Source organism: Strigops habroptila, chromosome 12 (assembly GCF_004027225.2).
Source record: "Strigops habroptila isolate Jane chromosome 12, bStrHab1.2.pri, whole genome shotgun sequence".
Classification (NCBI taxonomy): domain Eukaryota; kingdom Metazoa; phylum Chordata; class Aves; order Psittaciformes; family Psittacidae; genus Strigops; species Strigops habroptila.
In genome coordinates, this window is record NC_044288.2 from 14,973,120 (window position 1) to 14,997,424 (window position 24,305).

The 24,305-nt window shown below is 41.7% G+C and overlaps 1 protein-coding gene across 3 annotated transcripts in view; it reads left to right on the top strand.

Moving 5' to 3' along the window:
• The window catches only part of SGCD (sarcoglycan delta), a 355,893-nt gene that overhangs the window by 285,219 nt on the left and 46,369 nt on the right, over positions 1–24,305 (top strand). For all 3 annotated transcript variants that reach the window (XM_030504746.1, XM_030504744.1, XM_030504745.1), the window contains exon 7: positions 1,909–1,981. In XM_030504746.1, the coding sequence (XP_030360606.1) occupies positions 1,909–1,981 (73 nt within the window). The remainder of the gene's footprint in view (positions 1–1,908; positions 1,982–24,305) is intronic.

The window sequence follows — 24,305 nt, forward strand, 5'->3', positions numbered from 1 at the left end:
AAGAGCTAAATATCCGTATTGTGCCATAGGATCAATTTCAATTTCCAAGTATAAAGCTTGAAACTTTAGGCTGCTTTTATCATCTTTGAGATTACTTGGGGTTTTTTTTTTCTCTAAGTTAAAAAGGAGTTGGGTTTTTTTAATAAATGTTAGAGTGCTTGTTGTCATTCTGATTCTTTTCCTTTAACACAGTGGGACAGCTTAGCTAATTTATTTCAGTGCACAGAATGTGTAGTCTTATTGAAGCCACAAGTGTTTCTCTCTTATAGCAGAAGTTACAGAAGGATGTTATATTAACATGTTTTGTATGATCTTAGGAGATTTTTTATGCTGTAGCAGTGACTTCCAGACTGCGCATAGGTAACAATTATAATAGCACATGTAAAGAGAGATCTCAAAGAATATATGTAAATGGTCGCATCAGGATCTGTAGTTTGCACCAATGGCTTTGTCAAAAAAAGAAAGGAAAGAAAAAAGATGCCACTGGTGTAGTTTGCATGCTGACACTGAAATTGCTGTGATGACTACAGGTAAAGAATATCTAACTGTTCATAATGCATCTGAACACAAGACCGCAGGTCTAAATTTAAGAATAGAGGTCATACTTGCTCACTGGGTAGGCCGCTGTATGTTAGAGAACATGAACATTAATTTCTAGTGCACTGCTGTGTGTAAGACAGTACCATTCTTAGCTATGTTTTAATTGCAAGTTTCAGTGGGAGTGAGAATGTGACATTCTGCAGCACAGAGCACCTGTGACAGCACATGGGGACTCCTGTGTCCCAGCAGAGTATTTAAAAGGAGGAATGGGTTCAGAAAAGAGCAGTGAGAAGTCCAGGAAATCTGCTTCACAGTGAATGATTCAGAACGCCCTGACTTCTCAGAGAATCAGAGGTGGTTGGGGTGGTTGGGTCACCATCAGCAGCTATCTGCCTACAGAAGGTGGAGAGTCTGTTTGTGCAGGGCCAATTGGCTGGCACATGAAGATATAGTGGCTGAGAGTGAGACCAATTCTGGTTAGATGCACATTTTTTAATTAGAAGAATTAGTGGAAAGGCTTAACAGAGGGTGGTATGTGCTGCCTTTGGCTTAAAACAGTGACATGGGGAGAGCATCTCTTTCTAGATAGACACAGGATGGCGCAATCACAGAATACAGATGAGTGCAGGGATGGCTGGGTGCAGTTACCCAACTTGGGCTATGCAGGTGGCCATGGAAGAGGATTGCAGTGGCCTAAAGCTTAGGAAGCTGTTCATATTACCTTGCAGTTTACAGCCAATGGGGATAGTGCTGCCTTCCCCAGCATCACTAAGAGACGGAGGAAATGAGCAGAAGTTAAATGACTGCTGGGTCACGCACCAGACCAGTAGCCAGGCTGGGAATATAGCAGAGTCTACTGCCTGCTTGTGCAGTGTTTCGTCAGGTGGACACCTTCCTCCTTTTCCCCAGGCAGGAGCACAGCCCGACCAGAGAGACATTTACAGTGATTGAGCCAAAATTTGGTTTCTCCTTTGAGTATCTCTGAGCCCAGCAAAAGAAATAATGTCATGAAATGCGTCCAGGTTCATTAATGAGTGATGTAGCTGGATTAGATGCCTGGTTACCAGGGGATATCTTTTCCAAGTTCCCTGCATCAGTTGGGTCAGCAAACACTTCCCACAGTCAGGATGCAAGCAGCTGCTTTTACAGCCAGAAATGCAGTTTCCAGGCAAATCCCAGTTGTAATCAAGGCAACCAATTTCAGGTGATCAAGGTCTGGCTTTTCCTGGGGACAGAAGGGATGTGTGCAAGCAAGAAATGGGGTCAGGCGATGGGTTAAATTGCACCTAGATATGATTTAACAATCACTCCCCTGATAACAGCTTATAATGTTTACAATTTGTCTTCTGTTTTGTTTTGTGATTTCAGGAGCAGAAGGCACAGTGTTCCCTAAATCTATAGAAACTCCCAATGTCAGGGCAGACCCCTTCAAGGAACTAAGGTAAACTTTGGAATATGGTTTAATGGTAACTCAGTGGAGCCTTTTTGGAGTTGTGCATACTGCTGGGCATCATTTCTGGTTTTGCATAAGAGCTTGGGGATTCATTTTGGAAGGCATCACTGAGAGGATGCCATGGAAGAGAAGGGACCTGTCATCTTTACATGTAATATGACCAAGCTAAAGGCAGTCACAGGTGATGAGAGCATCATTTATCCTCTATAACATGCCATTGTACCCTGGGATCAACATTTGAAAAACAGATAGAGAAATCTTTTCCTGGTTGTGCACGGAGGTACTGGAGTCCATGCTGAATCACAGGGAGCAGCAGCAGGGAAAAGGTTAATGCTCTCCAGCATTATCTGTCTTGCAGAAATGCAAACCTCCCTGACCTACAGTGGGTATAGCTATGCATGCTATACACTGGGTATAGCAGACGCTTGCAGAGATGCCACTTGCCGACAGCAGTGTATCAGGAGGGAATAAACAGCATAGCTCCTGAGAACTTCAAGCTAATGCTGAGCATTATATTTATTTAAAAACAAACCAAATGTGTAACACTACAGGTTAGTTTCGATGACTGGTCTCTGAAAAAGACTAATATGGCCTAATAAATTACCCACCGAACCTCTTGGTATCTTCTGACCAAGAGGGCTGTCAGGATTTGCCATCGATGCTCTAATTATCCTTCCTTAGAAAAAGAGAGAAAAGGTGAAAAAAGTCTCCAGAAGGATGTCTCGTCCTTAGATTGCAAACTCTCCTTTCCTGGAAACTGCTGGGGGTGAAGCAATCTTCATACAGCTGAAGTTGTGCACAAGCACTGCAGATTTACTGCAGACGCACCAAGATGGGAGAGGACCTCTCATTAACTTTCTCTGCTCTGATCCTGGGGACAGTTATGGCCTACTATGGAAGATGAGGAATACCCTGTGTGCCTCCCTTAGGCCTATCTTCCAGTTTCTCTCGAAACACTCTTAATTGTTCCCAGTTTTGCTCTCTGGGGATCCTGTGTCAGACAAGAACTACAGTGGTGGTGTGATTCGGTTTGTTATGAAAGCTTATTCTCTTTCTCCATGCAGTGGCTTTGTCCCTGCCTTGTGGTTTTCCCAATCTTGGTATGCTAAGAAAGAAAACAGGATCTTTGCTCAGCCTGACATGCAGCTCCAGGGTCTGCTGGGGTGGAAGGAACCCCAAGAGGGCAGGGGGCCATGGTGCAGAGCACATGTACCCCCTGTTTCTCTGGGCAGAGCAAGGAAACAAAGCAGCCAGAGGGTGGGTGGATTTGTAGGTGAGGTTTAAGTGACAAAGGCTTTCTGGCACAGCTCAAGTTTACTGACATATTCAGGGGAAAAAAAAGGCAAAAAAGGGAAAGCAAGATCATGGTTAAAATATCCAATAACATCTAAGTAACTTACAAAACCAGGTCCCATTTTCAGTGGTGCATAAGAGATGCAAGATTTAGGTCCAAGATTGTGATTACTTAGGACTTTTCTAAACACGGGAGGGGAATTTAATCCAAGGAAGTGTAGAGTGTCATATTAGAGGGGACAAATGTGAATTAAAATGGCCTTAATCTGATTGAATAGCTTCTGTTCCAAAGAGAATTAAACTAAATGAAATTGAAATGAATTAATGGCAGCATCCGTGCAAGGGGTTGATTCAGTATATTTGATCTGCTTTAAATTCATGTTGTTATTTCACTTGTTTTATGCGGTGAGCTGTTAGATAACTGACTTCCTTTGAAATTAGTGGACTGGGTGAAAAAGGAATCCTGCCAAAATCTGGTGGTTTGTTTGGGGTTTTTTTAAGGGAAAATCATTGAATTGGATTTACGTTGAAAAAATGTCCCACAGGGTCCTAAAATATTTTGTGTGCTTCTGAAAATTTTATCCTGGCAAAAATAAATGTATATTTTTTTCCACCACCCTGAGAAGAACAGAGCCAGTGGTAGCACCGTGTAGGGAAAGCGAGATTTCCCAAGAGCAAAAGCTCTATTTCTCCCTAAACCAAGAACCATCCATCTCTCTATGCATGCTGGAACCCTGGCTGCTTCTTAGGTAAAATGGTGCCTTTTGGGTACAGTGCAGAGTTAATAGAGAAAATAATCTTACTCTTGGGGGCCATTTTTTTTGTACCTTCCTATTTTGATAGCAGTATGTGTGCATAAAGGTGTCCTTTTGGCCTTTTTAAAAAGATGCTGCAGTGAAATGGGGCTGGATAAGATGGCAGCATATGGGTCCCGAGCTGTCATACATTGCTAGGAAAGCAGCATTGTAAACATGCGCTGAGTAGCTGGCTTGACTCTAAAAGCCCCATTTCTGTAGTAAATAGCACAAACTTTCTTTCCTCAGGCTGAAGTTCTCAGGGTAGGAAAGTGCACATTCAGCTATTGCAGGCTGTTGTCAGATGCCACCAACCTCCATCACTGTCCAAATGGTTGTGGTTAGGTCCATGATTTATCCTTTATGCTCTTTTCAGTACCAAACTGATTCCCACTTTCTTCATTAGGAGACTTCAAAATAAGGTGACAGCAACTGTCAGTATCGGAAAGAGAGGAGACCAACTGCTGCTGTCACCACCGGGAGTCAGACCATCTGTATGTCTTCTTTCCCTTTCTTCTCAACAGACAGACAGATTTCCCCTGCAAGATAGGCAGTACACTATTGTGTCAGTCATCTCTGTTTCTTTCCTTCTTTTCCTCCCACCTCCCAAAGGCATTCAGTCATGCCCATGTGTCATGAAGACTGACACTCTCCAAACGACAGCACACACGATCTCAACAGACTATCTGTCCCCATTTAGCAGAGAAATGGTCTTCAGTTCATATAGCCTAATTCATTTATTAGTAACCGGCTTCTCTATAAGGTGGTCACCATCCTGGAGAATACGCAATGTTTGGTCCTCTTTGCTAAGTGCCCTTTTTAAAACACTCTTGTCTGCAGTGGTTTAGATGAAGGAAATTCAGGTGGCAGTATGTCCGTAGCTTTTTCCTTACATGCTAAGCCCATCACAAGGCTGCGGGAATTGGTTTGGTTCTTGTTTGAGCCAGGTCTGGACTTTGCTGCTGAGTCTTCTCATGAGTCTCTCCCATGCTGCAGACTCATGTGCCCTAAACTAATATTATTAAGTATCAGTTGCAGTAAGAATGCCAGTGCTCATAAATGTCTTTAGTGCAGAGTGTTATTAATGATTCCTATTTCTTCTTTGGGATCTAGAATGTTCTTTAATAATGACTCAAGAACTAGAGATGGTTGAAAAACTGTTTGCTATACTTCTGTGAACATTTGTATGTTTTTACTCATTTAAACTAATTTTAGACTCTTGAAAGTTTTGGTAGTCGTTCATTGGGTCCTAAAGTGGTCAAAAATAGCAAAAAGGAAAGCAAACACATTCAGATTATTTTCAAATTCTTGTAATGTTTAACACTGCCATTCAGTATCATCCCAAAATAGTTTAGTGGGAGGGCTTGGGAGATTGAAATTTGGCTTGGGAGATTTGGACATTGCAATATTTGTATTCATCTGCATTGACTCTTTCTAATGCAGTATGGTGTCTTTGACATATGGTAATGTGGTTGCCTGTGTATAATAGTTGAATTCAAGATGACCTTTTCTCACTGGATTATTTTAGTGGCACCCAAGAAACTTGTCAAGAGCCTGTCTTGGGAACCTCTCCTTGACACTGGCAAGAATCACCTGCCTTTCTCTATTTATCTTATTTCAAAAGGCATATATATGCAAAGGAGGCTAACAGAAGTTGCCTGACAAATCAGCACTCTTCCGAGGTGAGGGATAAAGGGTAAACTAGCCAGTGAGTAAGGAAAAAGGGAAATAACTTGAGGAGAGAAGATTAAAAATTGGGTGATACAATATATAAGAAAAAAAAAATGAGGGTAATGTTAAACTGTTAAGCGTTAGAAGCTCGACAGTCTGTGTCAGATGGGCGCTGTGTTATATCCTGGTCCCTAGGCTCAAAACTAGCGTAAGCACCTCCCCAGTGTCTAAGTTATGCTAGGGGTCACCAGAGCATGGAAACTGGGCTTAGGGCATTTCTGTTCTCAGAGTTAGGTAAAAGGAAATCAGACAGCATGTAATTTAGTCCATAAGAGGCAAGCACACACCTGGAATTCATCCACAATTATTGTAGGTTAAAAATGCAGTAAGCCGCTCATCCAAGGCAGGAAACCAAGGGATGACTGTTTTTCCTGTAATGCACAAATATAGTTAAGGGAGAATTAATCCCTTGGGCTTGAAGGGGTAATTTTTGACCAAAGTTAATTATGGAGCACTGAAAGTACAAAATGGCAGATGAAATGTACTTGCAGCTTAATTTTATTAGGGCAGTTCTACCTTACCATGTATAGTACTGAACTATCCAAATAGTCCAAGTGAGACCTATTGTGGCAAAAAGCAATTTAAATACAGTGCTCAGCTAATGTAACAATACTCATTTTGCAAAACAATAATTCTTACCGAATTAAGGTTTCTCTCAGCTGTGTTTCACGAGGCAGCAGAGACATTTTCCATAAGTATGAACGCAAATAATGTTTCTGTCTAAAATCCATTATATTAATAAAGATTAAGAGAACAAAAATTAGAGGAAATGCAAAAAACGAATGGTCTGAAAGAGGAAGTAATTGGTGAGAAATGGAAGTCATTTAGAAAGACTAGTGTGTGATACTGAAACATGTTTAGTTTACAGAAACAACTTGGGGATTCCTGTGAAGTGTCAGCAAGGGGAAGATGTTCAGTGTAGCCTTGTATCTAGCTGGTGTTATTTTCCAATTGATTTGCCATAAAGGATGCAATTCTTTTCTCTGTTATACCAGTGCAATCCCAGTAATTTTAGTAGTCCTACCATCTTAAAAGACAATAGACTTGCCTTGGCATGAGCTTTACCTTCCACGTTGTAGCAAATATAACTATTTTCCTGTGACACAGATGTGTTTGATTTATATGACTATCTCCACTGAAGTCAACACATACCTATTAGCGTACAACTAAAATGAGAGACGATATTCCTGGCTTCTAAACTTCAGTCTAATTTACGTGGACTTTGGTGAGTTTCTTTCGAATGGCAGAGGTCCTCATCTCTCAATTTTCTAATTTAGGAGAGCACATCTGATCTAGCAGTTTTCCTGTGATGGCTGAGGCTTCCTGAAGTGCTCAGTGTCAGATGAAACTTTCTTAGAGCAGAATTTACACTGATTTCACAGCCACAGTCACTTTGTTTTGGCCTTTGCTCCTGTCGACATCCCTTCAAAGCTGCTGTCTGCTCATCTATTACAGAAGACAAACCACGGTCCTTCCAAATCAGAGACAGTTTTTGTAAAGGCTTCTTGTAGACAGTGTATCAAGATCTATTTATACATTGGATACAAGGCTTGGAGTTAAGGAGGCAGTTGATTGTTGGGGGTTTCCATCTGTTAAAGTATTCCTATTGCAAAAAGTGGTGAGGGAGGTTGCTGTTCCCTTTCCTGCGGTTCTTCTTTTAATGGCCTTCATCTCTTTCACACCCAGCACCAGCAAGGGGAGGATTTAGCTCTTGATGCCCTTTCTTTCCCTGTTTCTAGCAGGGTGAAGCCTAGATTTGGATTCCCAGGAAGCACATGCCTTGGAAATAGCAGGAGCATTGACAGAGTTTTACTGATTTACCCTGGCTGGATAAATCATGGCCCTGCCCTGTTCACAGTGCTGCTAATAGCATCTGTCCATAGACAGGCAAATCCTCTTCAGGGAGGGCTAATGAGCAGTGAAAGCAGGCATGGCAGGAAGGTGTTTTGAACACAGTATATTGCTGAAGTGAAAAAATGAGATGGGCTCAAGGGAAAAGAGGCAAAGCAGTTAAAGTTGGTGGTTGAGCAGCCTGCAGTGGAGTGTGTGGCTCTTCCCAGATGCACCCGTGTCCCCTGTGCTGTGGGAACATGTGAGTGAAAGAATGTGCAGATGCCACCAGAGCTATGTGGCCTTTTGAGCAAAAACAGGACCAGGAATAGGGAAGTAAAGGGCAGATTTCTAAAGCAAATTGCTGCCAAATGACATAAGGGATAGACAGCAGTGGAAATACCCCTCTTATTCAGTGGTTGTTGGGTAGATATACAAGACTCCTGCATATATTTAAGCAGCATAATTGCAATTGAATCAGTTGCTGCAGACAGAGACCAGTTTAACTTTTCCTGGGCACTGAATAAAATACAACAGCCTGGTTCCATTATTCCCTCTCTACATTTATTCTGTAGGGGTTTCCTAATGCAAACAAAGCCTCTTTCTGGGAGATACTAGTCATCAATCCTGACTGTTATCACAGATTGAATATCTTTCTTGTATACAAGATCTGTATCCTGCCTGAGTGTGTTGTGCCCAGGATTGTCATTAGCTTTCAACAGCAGAATGTCGCTTGCTCCATAATCAGAGCATTCATCTAACCTTCGAGTGCCATTCACAAAGGTGTATGAGCCAGAAGTCCTCTGGGACTTGAGAGAAACCCTATCAGTGTGACCAATCTGTACAGTCAGGCATGTACATATATCCCTTTGAATAATAAAAATGTGAGCTTTTTTTGTTGCCTTTTTTAACTCTCTGTGCTGCACACCACTAACCTTGAGTAGAAGGTAGATGCTAATAAATGCAAGGTCTTAAAAATGTGAATTACAGCTGTTTCATACTCCATGGCAGACTCACACTGGTGAAATAGCTTAATACTTAATTACAATGCTTGTCCTTCTCTCTAGTGCAGATGACATTCCTCAGATAGATTTTGCAATGACACCTGTGGAAATAAATTGTGCAACAATTAGTTATTCATATAATACAGAGTATTGGCTATGCACTGATTAAAAGGATGTGGCAACACATCTTACATGATGTATCTGTACGGTGGATTATTCTGCTCTCTGAGGTGGTATTTTTTGGAAGGTCTCACAGAAAATGATGAAAATACCCTTTCACCTCTAGAATGCAGATGTTTATAGAAAATGTTGCCTTTCATTGCATTTTGATAATGATTAAGGAGGGCTACTGTGTTCTGGAGTGACATAGATTGCTGCTTGTGTCCTGGGAGGAAGACCTGGTCTGCAGGTTCTAAGGGCCATTTGGTGGGTATCAGCTGCAATAGGATCTGCAGGTTATTAACTAGCTGCAGCCATAAGTGTCCTAAAAGTAATCATTAGGCAACTACTCAGAGAGAGGGGCAGGCAAACCAGAGTTTGTTTCTAGTGCAAGTTGGGTGACATACCTGCCTTGAAGCAGTCTGGCTAGTGCTGATGTTATGTAGGGTTAGTTGGAAGATGCTGCAACATGAATCAGTCGGCGTATTGGTCTGGGATGCCGCATTTGTAATGCTCTGTGAGAGGCTCAAAAACTATTCTTTTATCATAGCATTTGTACTTGAGATAGAGCTATTTGTCCCAAGGATATTGAGCATGAAATACAGAAGTAAATAGAAAGGTGGCAAGGAAAGCACCTTACCTACCTATCACTGCAATCCAAATCCTTTGCAAATACTGTGATATTTAGGATGTAATCATGTTCAAAATGCCTGAATAGCTCAGGAGAGAAGGAGATTTTCCTTTGAACACTGTACTTCTCTTAAAGAAATGAGAGGATGTAATCCACTGAGCACCATTGCTTTTGGATAGAAAAAATACATGGTTTTTTTTAATATTTCTCTCTATCCATTTATACTCCTCTCCAGCTGTGTAACTTACATTTCTAGAACCTGAAGTAAAGACCAAAACAGGTAAAATAAAAATCTTTGCCTTACTCAGCACTTGGTGCCTGCTCTTAAGAAAGAAAGCTAGCACACAGTCTGGGAGCAGAACCCAGCATGGGAACTGCAGCTGGGGCTTTGCCTGCCAAAGAACAGCAGTTACAAACTAGCTTCCTTAAAGCTGTGTATTTAACATGGACTTCTCATTAACCTGGTACAAAATAGGGAAAGATAGTTTAGATGCTTTCCTGTCCAAGTGAGGCGCTACTCAGGTTTTTGTTTCCTACTGCTGTCTGTTGATGCTAGAAGGTTTGGCTGTATCAAGGCAATAATACTTATTATTTAGTTTGAGTGAGGTGCTTTGAGCTATACAAGTCCACTGTGATTAAAAGGACACTTTACAAGTACATTAATTGTGCTTTAGACTGTAGTCAGAAATCAATAGCTGTTGCATAACTCTGTTAAAGAGAGGCAAGAAATGTGTCCATAACCATAATGGGACCCTATCTTTTGAAAACAGTATTTTGTATACTCATTAAGAGAAATCATAAATATTCACTCTGTCTACAGAATCTTTATTCTGAATTTGTTGCATGTGGAATAGAGTTGTTTTCTCTAGGCCAAATAGGAGTAGCTATGTCGTTTCCTCATGACTGGAATTGATTTTATCTTTTCAATGTGCGGTGGCTGCTGCTGTGTGTACTCCTCATGTATTTTGCAGTATGGATTTATCCCATGGGCTATTTTGGCACCTCTGCCTTTTTTGAATATTAATAATATCCAACCAAATAGTATTGCTGAGTTCATACTAACGGAATGTTACTCCCTGCTGCGGTGTTTGGGCTCAGCTCAGCCTCTCGATGCGGAGCTAGCACATGGGTAATGAGAATCCCTTCCAAAATACAACCCAGCAGTCAAACGTGTGTCTCTCTTTGAGGACCCCTGCACAACCCATAGTTTCTTCTCTGGTGTTTACTTCCTGTAGAATGGTAGTAATATATTTTTAGTGTGTGAGCTGTGCACTACCGTGCACTTTCTGGGCTCAGCAGTGAATCGGCTTAGCAGCGTTGCACTGGCAGTGGTCAGTGACCCATTTTGCACCTTGTGCATGCTCATGTCCCATGAAGGGAGGAAATGGAAATGCAGAAGCTACTTGTGCTGGCAGCACAAGCAGAAGCAGGCAGGTAGTTCTTCTTTCTTTTCTCCATCTTAGTAAAGTTGAGAGCCCATGGACTTCACCACCTCATTCCCAGATTCTGCTGACACTTCTGAAGCTGTCAGCTCGTTGCTCTGGTTCCCAGCTGAGATGGCATTGGAGCGACTCTCTATAAAAACGCAGTATTTTTTTGAGGCCAGACATGTAAAAGCACCATTTTAAAGGCGGAGCATTGCTGGTTTGAAAGGCCAAGTAGCAGCCACCATTTCATCCATCAGCAGAGGTGATTGCTATAAATACATACTTCAATATATACACACGGCTTTGCTGGCAAGTAAAATAGTGCCGTGTTTTGCTTCAGCTGCATGAAGACATTGTGTTCTTGGATAGAAGAAGCCAAACTCATAAGTGTGTGTTTCACAGTGTTTTGTGGCTTCAGGGCCAAGCAGGAGATTGGGAAGCAGAAATGTGAATGTAACCCAGTAAGAGCCAAAAAGCAGGTGAGTGTCTCCAACAAAGCCTGAAAAACACATCCAGACATACAGTTTGGTTCCTCAGAGAGGAGAGGCAAATCTCCCAGGGTGTGGCAGAAGGAGAGGAGCTTTCCCCTGGGTTAGGCTAACAGAATGGGTGCGAGGCTCTTGGGACCCTCCTGGCAGTTGTTTTGCCAGCTGAAACTCAGCTGCAATTCTCTGCAGCTTCTCATTAGGAGTTGACCTCAGTTCATGAGTTATCGCTTGCTTTTCATAATACAAAAAGAAAAACGCATTTTTTCCCTTTATGCCTGGTTTCATGGCAGTAAGGATGGTTGTGGGTTGAAGGCTGGCTGAGGACATGTTATAAAGTGACACAGGGGAATCAAGCAAGAAAGTAAACCAAAAACCCCAAAGCTTAGGCCATCAAGGATCATAAAAGAGGTTGTAAAGCATAGGGGAAATGGCCTCTTGGTGATTTTGAGAGCAGCTGAGAAGGATGGATAATGAGGGGATGTGCTGCTGTAAGGAGATATTCCCTGCCAGTGAACTCAGTGAAAATCTGCTTATATTTGATATAATAAGGGCGAAAAGTAAGGCATAAAGGGTGTATGCTGCTAGTTCTGAAATGTGTGGCAGTGATTAAAATATGTCATGTCCTGTCCACTTCCTTAAGTGTTAACATTTTAAAAGACAGAGAAAGAAGCAAAGTAAAATGCCAGTTTAATTTATTTTGTTAAGGATTTGGTGTCTTAACTTTAATGAAGGAGTAATAAATATAAATGGATATTAATGGAAGGTTATTAGAGCTGTTCATTTTGATAGAAAATACGCAGTATCTTCTTGTGCAGTGCCAGAGGTTAAAGATTATTATTGCTTCCTATGGTTTCTGAAATTCGAGTCTCTCTCTTATGACCCACAAGGTATGACTGAAAATGTGTGCATGTGAAATGGTTTGCAGTAAATTCATATTGCAATAGAAGTCTCTTTAGAAAAACAGGATATCTTACAAGAATCAGCTGAGGGCCTCTGTCTAAAGATGAAAGCTTTTTTATAAATCTGAAGAATTTCATTTTGCTGCCAGAAGGGTCACCCTGGAAAACACAGAGAAACTTGTGAAAAGGTCCTGAGCTTTCAGCGAGTGGTTGAAACCCAGAGTTCCCTGGATTAAAAACTACTTGACTCTTTTATCTGGCTTATACACTTCTAATTAATTAAAAATGACAGAGCCTTTTAGGGTACAAAAATTAAGTCCTTCGTAATTGCTGTTCCTTTCTATCTAAAGCCTCAGTACCAGTATCCAAAACTCTCAGTACCAGATAATCAATTCTTGTTCCCCTGGGGCAGAAGGAACTGTGCTTGGAGCACAGTGGGAAAAGCCAGCCCCAGCTGTACAGTGCCAGGAGATTTGGGCAATGCATTTTTGCTCCTCACCAAATCCAGACCTTTAGGTGAATCGTACTGCAGGCACTGGCTTAATTCACTAATACTTTTTGAAGTACAGAATCTTGGGTAAGGTGAGATTACCGATGCGGTGTTGGTGTTAGTATTAAGTAGACTAAATCCTGTGGGCAATGCTTTGCCTTTACCAAAAAAAAAAACCCTTCCCATGAAGTCATGTCCCTTGTTCACTTCTGTGTTATTCACTTTAAGTTACTGAGCTCTTGTAAACACACTGTACGCGTTTCTGCGTGAGCTGCGCATCTGGAAACAACCCGGGTCCTGAATTCAGCCCTGGGATCTGGTAGTTGCCTTAGCATGGGACTTGGCCCATCTGTGCCCTGTATACTTCCATAAATGTTCAGGTTTTGCTCTATGGGATCTAACTGATTGTATCGAGAAAAGAGTAATTTATCCTCATCCCCACCATCAGTTCATGCCTAATTCTTTGCAAAAAAAAAAGTCTTATTGAAAACATCAAGGGCAAAACTGCTAAAGAGAGTGGAAAATAGAGCACTAAATCTCTCCTAGTCCTTTCTTGCTCTTTCCTGCTTAGCATGTGACAAATTTTTCTAAAACACCCACTAAATATGTTGATTTTATGGGTTCTGAGTTGAGCAGTGGGGTATCATTTAATCTGTCCATCCATTAGCATTGTTCTGAACAGTGAGAGGGGGCCAAGCAATGAATTTGTCAGAACATTTTGCAGAGCTCTGAGGTGCGTGGCATTCAAGCAACATCACATCAGGAGTCTAAATCTGAGTGTAGAGGTTAGTTACAGATAGAAAGAATAGATCAAGCAATAAAGGATGCCTATAAAAAAGGATGCTGTCTCTTAAATGAAGACACTTTAGAGTTCATCATAAACCTCTGACATATATTCAATCACTCTGCCTGCCGTCATAGTCTGAAATATATTTCAAGGTGCCTGCATATCTTATGCTGTAATCTCTAATAAATACGTGCACATTTTCAATGAAGTTGCATCATACCTTGTGAACTGATGTGACTTGAAAGGGGAATTGGTGTCAATGCAATAGGAGTTCTGCAGGCAAAGGTGCTCAGATACACATTAAAAGTATGTCAAAATGTCTGTGCAACACCAAAGTGAGTGTTGGTTTCATAATCATCTCTTTGAGGAAGATTTTCTCTAGCTGGATGCCAGTTCTCTGTTTCTAAGTGAAGCAAAGCACATACAATTTCCTTAGTGCTTGGTTTTCCTACTCCAGTTTGAATTTCCAGAAACAAAAGCAACATCTTTAGCTGTGCCTTTGCATAGAGTGATGAATAACAAAATTAGCTGTCAAGAGCTAGGCTGAAATTTCAGCAGTTACTGAATACTTACATATAATGGTTCTCTTGATCCCCAAATGGAGATTATGGCTCTCTTGAAAGAACAATTGCAAAACTTCTGTAGGGCCAATCCTTAAAATTGATCATCCTTTAAATTTTAGTAGCTGTCAGGAATTAACAGGGTGGCATTGATTTATGGAGCTATCCAGGCCACTTCTGCAGAGCTTCCTTCTTTTCAGAAATGAGTATTCTGGGAAGCTGCTAGTATATGTGTTATCCATTAGGACCTGTCAGGCACTCTCTATATGCTTTGCTAGTTAACATTTCCAAAAGTAACTTTAGACATTTGAGCACCTGAGAGGTTCATTTTTTATAATACTTGACTTCTCGATATTTCAGAGTATGATGGTCCATACTGTATAAACATCAGGAGGTCATGAGCTGGTCATTTTAAAGAAGAATTTTGGGCAATTCTGGTGTTTTCTACTTGGTTAAAAACAAAAAAAGAGGAACCAAACTTGGAAAAAAAAAACCCAGCTGATGCTTTAAGTGCTTGTGGTCACCATAAGAACGTGCAGACTTTGCAAATCTGACTTGGCTACTTGAAAAATTATAGGATCTACTTGCAGTGAAAGGCTACAGGCATAGAGAAGAGACTGGGGATGATCAGTTATCTCATGAAAGCAGTATGGTGTCTCCCTGTGGCATGCCACTAAACTTCTCATAAAAGAGCATGTAATCTTGATTTCAAAATGTGGCAGAATTATCCTGTTTTTAACAGACCTACGTGTATATGTAAAAGTGCTGTATGTGGTAAGGGAGAAGTGATGCCTTGTACTTGCTCTTTTATTGGCTTATCTGTTTTCTTCTGGCAGTAAAGTTGCCACAATACCGAAGTCTGAAGAGTTTAATATAAGTGAATTGGAGACTTTCGATAGAGTACAAAGTGTACAGACAGGTAGATTCAGTGTTACTTTCCATCTGAATAATTGCTGGTTTATGCTGGATGGTAGAACAGCTATTTTCCATTCCAAACCTTAATATACTCATAGAGCTGGTTAGGCTGTTGGCTTTTTGAGCATTAAAACTTTGAGTGATCTATGGGTGATGCTAAATTTGACCATGTGTAAATTCCATTATTCTGTGATGTGTAAGGCCCTGATTTCTGGGGAGTTAATGAAACTGCACATGGATGGGCAGCCAGCGAGCACACCACACTGTGCTATTGAACAAGTCACTCAGAAACACTCTGGCAGCTTTACCATTAGCACAGCCTAGCTTTTCCTGCTGTGCACTCTGCTAATATAAATATTCCTGAGCTGCTTTTATATATACTCAGGCCACCAGCATGTGCCTCTACTTTTTTCCCCTGAAACCTTACCATTTCTTATATTGAAATAGGAGTGTTTAGAGGTTTTTGAATTCTATTTTTGTATTCACGGCACAGAGCACAGTGACAGTGAGAAGTGGATGTGACAGTTGCAGGGCAAGCTGCATTCTTCTCCCTGTGTGCATCCACAGGCCCTTAACCTTCTGGAGTCGGATGCCAAAGGTTTCCACACCAAACCCTGTGACGGCCCTTGGTGCACAGTGCAGAGCACTATAGAAATAACGACGCTGGCTTTGGCATTAGAAGAGAGACAGTCCAGGTACCTGACAGCTTTTTGTGTGTTGCTCCAGGTAAAGAAATGTTCTCCATACATCAGCTGTGCCTGCTCCGCAGGTCTAACTGAGCTCAAGGGCTGGTGTTTCTCAACAATAAGTTTGCCCAGCTGGTAGCTTTAACATCTTCAGCAGCAGAAAGGACTGGTAAATTTGCCTTAGAAGAGCTCACGGTCTCATTTGCCAAGCCTAGTGCCTATAGTGTAGCCTCATTCACTCTCTCTGTGGAAAGCAAATAGAAAAATCATTTTCACAGTGCCCAGCAATGTTTATCTTCCAGGTTGGCTGGCCTGCAGTGACATTAGTGTCCCCAGAGCTTCTGAACTTAATCATTTCCAGTTGCTGCTTGCCTGCTTGAAGCTGTCCTAGTCCATCCTCCGGTGTGTTCTTCCTGCCAGTCACTATGGGAACAGCAATCAAAGCTCAGATTTATGGCTCTGTAGATATCCAAGGTCACAGAGCACAGCTCTAGTGGGAACAATTAAAACAGGCCTGTCCAGTTGTATCTCTTTAAGCTCTTCTCACATTATACCTCTAACTAGAGCAGTAAAGTTAAAGCAGCATGACTGTCAGGATGTGACTGCTTTATAAAAGATAGCCTTTAGAGGAGATATAGATACTCTGTATACTGTCATCTGTAGAGGCACATTAGGAGTGTAGTCAGCATCGCAGGATAAAACCTGTCCCCAGGTTTCACTCCGCACCCCCAGTGCCAGAGCTGTTCCCTGCCAGAGCAGGCCGTGCCCTGCAGCCCCAGGCAGGCATTCCCACTGGAGGAGTATGGCTCCACAGCCTGCGGGAAGGCAGGTCCGACCTGGTTTGAACTCTTCTGAAGTGGCAGAAGAGTTTAAATGAAACCAGTTGTTTATACTGGTTTGAGGGGTTGTGTGGTTTCAGTGGGTTTGCCCTTGGTACTCCATTACTGCCATCACCTATAAACCAAAAATTACCATTTTTTGTATTGTTTCGAATTGTTCATATTCAGCAACTGTTGTTTATACCTGGCAACCTGCTCTGCAGCAGCACATGGGAAAAATGGACTGTAGAAATCATTGGAGTAGGATGGAGAGCTGCAGTCAACTTAATATCTGAGGGACAGAAAAGTAATTCTTTGACAATTTCCAAGTTTTGTGAGAGGCAGCTGTCTCCCTCTCCCCTCCTGTTTAAGCCAGAGTCAGGTTCTATTGAGAGACCTGTGCGATGGGACTCATGATCCCATTGTCCATGTTTTATTGAGTCCAGGGAGTGTTAATGTGGTATGTTACGTAGGAATGAAAATCATTTAGGCCAGAAGATCCATCAGCAGATACTACATGAAAGTCATATACAGCGACCTCCTTCACATGTGGTGGGCACAGAAAGATGCAACAACAGAATTTTAAAAACAGGCTAGCAGTCATGTAAGCATCTTTACAGGTCTCCAGTCTGTTGTAATGGTTCTGTGTTTTAATTACATTCCCCTCCAATTCACAGCTAATTGTGTCTGGGTAACCAGAGCATGTTTGGCTTATCTTTTCTTACATAGGATTAGTTCCTAATTGCTGTAGGTGAAGCAAGTTCTTACTGTGCATAATGCTGTAGAAATGTTACCAAGTGGGCAGTGGTAACTGTTCAGTGTTGAACCCAGTGGCTCCTCAGCATGGTATGTGGACATGATGCTAATGTCCTCATTTCCTTAGGGCCACAAACTGAGGATTCAATCTTCTGGAACTGGAATTAACCAGTTACAAGGGGTGTCACAAGGAACAATGGGGGTGTTACAAGCAATAATGAATTTTGGTGTTACTCATGCTACGGGTGTGACAGGCCAGCCTTGGCATATAGCACTTCTCTGTCTGCAGGTGGCATTTGGCAGAGTGGCAGCTTCGATGAAATCGAAGAAAATCGTGATATCTCTCATACCTTTTGCTTCAAAGAACAGAAACAAACCAGCATTTTAAAGAGAAGGGAAGAAACATACCCTAATCCAGCCCTTTCTGGCTCAGTGGTGGCTTTGGTTACTGACACAGATGAAGGCTGTGGTAGTAATTTGCACTGGGAAGGTTTTAGCAGTGGTGGCCATGTGCATTGCAGGTACCTAAACGGAGTTAAGCTCTTGTCTGTTTTATTTTCTCTCCTGTTACCTACTGAGCAGACAATCAATAGTGTTAACATGCCTGCTGAGAGATACCGTGAGGGGGCAGGCAATTCTGAAATAGCAAGGAATTCCAGGAAAAAAATTAAGATACCTCATGGCTTTGATTGTTGTTGGTTATTATTTTGTTTGGCCATGCAAAAGAAGAATTTGATTTTAAGGTCTAATTTCCTTTGCCATATTATGTTCCCAAGGTAACTGTATTGAGTTCTTTTAAGGGCAGTACTTGGGAAGTCCATGGGGTTACCTCGGTGTACCTGGGGGCATTCCCACCACATGAGACCTTCTGGTGAAGTTCCTTGTGGAGGTAATGGCTCAGAGCCATGCTCTGCATTGGCGGCAGTCTGCTATGAGAAAGTTGCCTTGGGTACTGGTAGAAATCAGCAGCGAAGACTTGCCTGTATCACTTTGTGATTTTGGGGAGAACTACCCCTCCTGGGCTGTGCTGAGCCATCCCCACCGCTGCTATACTACAATAAACCCAGGTAGCACTGAAAGTGCTCAGACATGGTCACAAAGGCAGTTCATCACAAAGCTGGAAATTGAATTGCAGTGCTTCAGCCACAAAGACAGTCCTCCTACCTGCCTGCCTCTCTTTAAAATCAAAATAAAATAGAGTAAAATAAAATGAAATTAAATTCCCAGCTAAAAACCTGTTCTAGGAAGTGGTTTGTGCCACTGAATGGTGCAGAGGCTTTCTTAAATCCACTTCATTTCACCTCCATTTGACCTCTTCCTTTAGCAGCTGTAATTGTCTCTTTGTTATCTACTTAAAAGTCATATGAGGGAGGTTATTACCTTCAAAAAGCAGACTTGCCCAAGGAAAGACAGAAGGAACCTCATAGAAGGCAAGAAACGTTGAACATTTTCTCATTTTGCTGTGGCTGACCCAAGGAGCTGGAGAACAAACAAGGTCAACAACCTACAGCATGGATGCCGGCAATAGCACAGTGGCACATATCAAATAGAATAAGCAGAGCCGAGAGAAGGGATCACAGCTTCTTGAGACAAGTACTTGTGAACAGCAGTGCTTCATAGGTCTCAGTTCCCACCAATTCCAGGTGGAGCAAGGATGTTGCCCTATGGAGAGGTAGGTTCATGCCAGTATGGTCATCTCCCAGCATAGGGTGAATTGCCACCACCAGGCTCAGTTTCTCTTTTAGTTAAGAGAACTGTCATCTAGCATATCACTCTTGAAAGATTGCCAAATCTTAGCTTAAAATTCATGTTTTACTCAGGAGTGATTATATGCAAAAGATAAACAGAAAACAGTTTCATTTTTAGCTGAAGATAAATTGATGCTAAGAATTTGCAAAACATCCTGTTACCAAAATTAAAGTAGTCCCTTTGGACGCAGCTCCGTACTCTCTTCTTCGGCAAGTTTTGGGGTTTTTGATTTCCTGATCTCTTTCTCTGTCTGCTCATTCCTCCCTCCACCCACACAATCCCTTTATTTTCTTCTTTGCATCATTTCCCAATCTATTTCCCTTTGCATGTTTCAAAGGAAGAAATTAGTTGAAAATTTTGAATAGCTTTAAGATTTTCAGTTCTAGACTATCAAAGAGCTTTGAGGTTAACTTTTTCAAGTACTTCCCATCCCTCCAGTTGCCCTGCCAAACTCCATGGTGCTGAAATTGCAACTGGTCACACAGAGGAGCACTGGGCCCCTCTCTCAGTCTCTGTCTTGGCTGTTCCTTGGCTTTGTCTTGACATTCCTCCGGAGAAATGTGTTCTTTTGTCACTTGTTTGTATTCTCTACTGCACATTGTAAGTTCTGAATTGTCAAAATAGGTTAGGGAGTATGAGGGAGGAATGTAGAGGAATCTTACCTCAGGGGATACTTTTTAATAAGTTGTCTGTGTTGTTAAAAGGCAGGTTTCAGTTCAGCTAGGTTTGATACAGGAATGAGTAACTGACTTCCAGGCTGGCTTATGCCAGAAATCAGACTAGACGCTGGTTATCATCCTATTCAGTGGTAGTATCCTGACCCAGACAGCATTTTTTGTCATCCCTCTTTGCTACCCCAACTTTAGCAAGTAGTAATAAGTGTGGGAAGAGGTAGGTCAAATTTAGTGATCGCCAGTGGTTTTGACCCTGTAAAAGGTATTTCTTTGCACTGGACCTAAGTCCTACATCTCTGTGCATGGTCATAGTTCCTTGTACAAAGAAGCGTGTGCATGCTTGTGATTAAGTGAGGCTGCTCCATGCCTGCCAGGCAGCAGGGCAGGGAATTGTAGCTGGAAATAGGAATTATGCCTCTAATCAGGGAGCAAGGCTGGGCACAAAGTGAAAGGGTGGAGGGTTTCACTGGAGGGTGAAACACCTCCCTAACTCTGAGCAGGAGCCCAGCACATTTGGAAAGAGGATAATGCAGTATTGTTGCATAGTAACAGGCTAGATTTGAGGTGTCTGGATCGTTCCTGTGGCCTTACACATGCAGACATACAGCTGTATTGCTGGTGTAAATTGTGACCAAAACTTTGGTGTATGCATCCCTTTAGATTTACAATTTATGCATATTTACCATTTTGTGAAGTATACTGGGGACAGCAAATAGAACATCTGCATAAAAATGAAAAGTAACTGAAAACCTGTTATATACTCTATATAGGTCTGATCAGAGGGGGGAAAATGATTGCAGATTTGTGGTTGACAAGCTTCAGAAAAGGTTCAACAGAGTGTGAAAATTGACATTTAGTAAATAGCAGTTCAGCCTTAATGTTTTGTGAAGCTGCTTGAAAGAAACTGCAGGTTTTAAACAAAATGTTTGGTCAGATGTTATATTGGATGTTGCTTGTCTCATTACTGCAGTTAATTAGAAGGGGGGACAAAAAGTCAAAGCCAGAGTCAATAAGTTTGTTAATAAAGATTTAATTTGGTGGAATCATTATAAATTGACTGTCCAATGAATGAATATGCCACAGGAGTATGAATGTCTGAAGGTCTATAAATGGGTTTTCAGAAATAGCCATCAGGTTGTAGCCAAATTGTCATGCTAAATAAGCTCTTCAAATCCACTTAGGCAAGTGTGTGCATGTTTCCAAAGGATATCATCACCAAGTATATGATGCATAGAGACGCACCTTTTTATACGGCAGGTTTTTCATTTTACCATTTCAAATCCTTTTTAGTTTTGTTATCTCTATATTTCTTATTGTGAGTCACTTACTATTAAGTCCAATCTTTTTATAAGAGATAGAATAAATCATTGGAGAAGAGAAGAAGTAAATCATCATTGCAGAAAGCACTGTAGGCTGAACCTGTGCGCTATCTGCATGTGATTTAGTCTACCTGATCCTTTTCCTTTATGCCTGACCAAATGGCAGGCAAAAGTCCCATGACAGGTAGACTTCAAAAAGAATTTTAAAATGGAAATCTAGACCAACATTTCTGCTCTTCGTAGAGCAGTTCTGATGTAGAAGACTGCATGCAAAGTACTGATGATAATGACTGCCATATTTGCATAGCACTGCACCCCTGCCGGTAATCCTCTCATTTGAGTGTGTTGGGTTATCACAAGGAAGTGATTCCTCTGCCAGTGATGACATGCTGGTTTGCTCAGCACGATTATTTAACACCCTAAAACACAGAATAAGAAAAAAAATTTGCATCGTGCTGCCTTCTTCCAAAGTAGAGCAGAAGAATAAGCCATGAAAGTAGTGGTGAGTTGCCCCAAATTGACTCATTGGCCAACCACTGACTGCATATGAAAGTCACCGCAAAGAAGAGCGCTTTATAATATCTATCTTAACAAATATTTTGTGGGTTAATCTGGCAAGCTTTAGCTGACTCGAGTACCATCTTCCCATCAGGTTTTATAACTTTAGGCCAACTCAGGTGGCTTTTGTCCTCCTGCCACCATCCAGAAGCGAGTATAAACTTCAGGAAAAAGCCTACTTCAGCCTCAGCCATTACCTGCAGGCTACAGCGTAGCTGCCCTTCTCCCTGCTCCAATGGCCCAGGGTTGCTCTGAAATTTGGTGGCCCCACAGACCTGCTTTGTGATGTGTTCACCTCCTCCACATTCCTGATAGCAGCACTTCATTAGACATTAGGTAGCAAGTTGTGTCAGTGGCCCCAATGAAGTGCTGCCATGCCTTGCTTCTATTGCCTTTTCTCCTCCCTGGCTTGGTGAGAGTACATCGAGATAATACCCAATCTTAGCAGCCTCTTCTGTAATTCTGGTTAAAAAGGTTTCTTCCAATTTATGCCTTTTAATTAGAAGCTTTCAACCTGTAATTAGAAACTTACACCAGCCCAGCCTTGTTTCTGAAAAATGCATTTGTGGTTTAGGCAATTATGGTAACATAAAAAGTAATTATTTTTCTCCACATGCGAAATGAGCGTGCTCATTAATGTACCCAACAGGCGGAGGATTTTATTTTGTTTTGATTTGTTTTGTTTTACTGCAGGAAGTTAGGTAACAAGGTGTATCAGACAAGCAGAAAAAAGGTAGTTTAGGTAGTAGATCAGGCGTTTCTAACTACCAAGCCTGTTACTTTGCCATTCTGGGCGGGCAGAGAAGCTGTGGTCAGCAGGAGCAGAGGTATGGTCATGCTGCAGCTCCAAGCCTGTGGTTAGCACACACAGCCACAAAAGAATTTCCAGACCATGACTTGACCAGTCTTGACCCAGACTACATAACTTGTGACAAGAGACAGTTAGTGGTGAGGTTTTTGTAATAAAAATAATTACAGGCTCTTAAGTTCCAGCTAGCGCCATCAGTAGCAGCGCTGTGACTTTGTTAGAGCTCAGCCTGCTCTGTGATAATGTCATTTACTGCCCCACTTCTGACCATGCCAGGAACATCTGTCCTTTGATTTTCCTCCGGCCAGAGCTGACTCTTTGCTCCTGTATTTCATAATGTCTCGTCTGGCTGGTTACTGGCAGAGTTTATAGAATCATAGAATTGTTAGGGTTGGAAAGGACCTTAACCCCCAAGGTTGTGTTAACATACAGGGCTATCATCTATGGTCTGAATCTTCTCAGTCCCACCTACAATTGCTATGGTCTTATTAATCATGCCCGTGCTGTCAACCGATAACTCCTATGCCCAGCAATGCTCAGGGGCACTGTGCCTGCTCAGAATGCAGCCCCCAGCCACTAAGCATCTTCTTCTGGCCTCAGCCAGTGGAGGTTTCCCACCACATGGCTCACTAATGACTCTGGGTGTTCCACTGTATCAATTAAGGCTGAAAGATTGAGCACCACAGGACAGAGGTAATCCTGCAGACAGCTCTCTGCTTGGGTTTGGCAGGCACAGCAGGGATTCGGAGCAAGACCGATTTGCTTACAACGCACTGGGTGAGGAGAGTGAAGTTGCAGTCATCTTTTCACTTAAAATAGGGATAATTCATTTTGCATCCCTGAATCCATTCCCTGGCCACTTAAACACATTATCTTCTTAAACCACTTCTGTATTTACCACACATCATTTTCAACTATCTCCTAATTTCTATGATAATTCCCTTTCTTGACTTACAAGCAACAGAATTTTTTAATTATCCAGATGGTTTTAATTTTCTCAGTCATATCTTCACTTCGTTAAACGTTAATCTCGCACTTTTTTCTTTGATAATCTCTACCCTTCACCACTTGTCCACTTCAGAATGAAACTAGATCTCAACAGTATTAAACAGTACATTTTTCTCCCTAGATAAATTTGGTATTTCTGGTTAGATCTCTGGCTTTGTCCTCTAAATACTATATCTGGCTTCTTGTAAACCATTCCAGAAATTACCTGAAAAGTCAAAAAAACTAAACCAAAACCCTAGAACATATAGGACAACATCACATAATTACATCCCCTTCAGCAATTCTCATGCTGTACCATGATAGGCAATCACAAATAATTTACAAATGTGCTTTGGCTCACTCATGTTTTTCTAGTTTTACTACTTTTTAGTGCTCTGAGTAAGCCTCAGCTGGTGCAAAGTGTACTGGCAGACTAGAACAGGGGATTTGCAGTGCGCTAGGAGGAACTGCATTCTCCGACTTTTCCATGCTGAGAAATGTAATTTTTTTAAGGAGAAAATGAAAGCTGTTTCTCACCTGTTTAGTGCTGCAAGCCGGTACCATGCCTACAAACTCCTCCTGTTCCTCATTTGTCTAGTCCCACACAACTCTTCTTTGAACATAAGCTGATTACTAATGCTGGCTTTGACCTGCTTTGTAATGGTTTCAAACCACTCCTGTTACTCAATTAGCTCTCCTCCTGGAGTTGTAATCTCTGAAGAGATATTAAGATATTTCTGTTACATGGTCAGGAGAGTTTTGTTTTAGCATGGACTCTGTTTAGGAAGAGTTCTCTAAACACAGTACCTGTAGCTCAAGTTAGATGAAAAATAGTAAACTAGTTTGTTTGGCACTAAGCTGAAGTTAGCAAAACCGGCAGCAGATTTATTACATTTCTTATGCTTAAGCACTCCTTTCTGCATTGCAGCTGTAAGAGCTCTATTTAAAA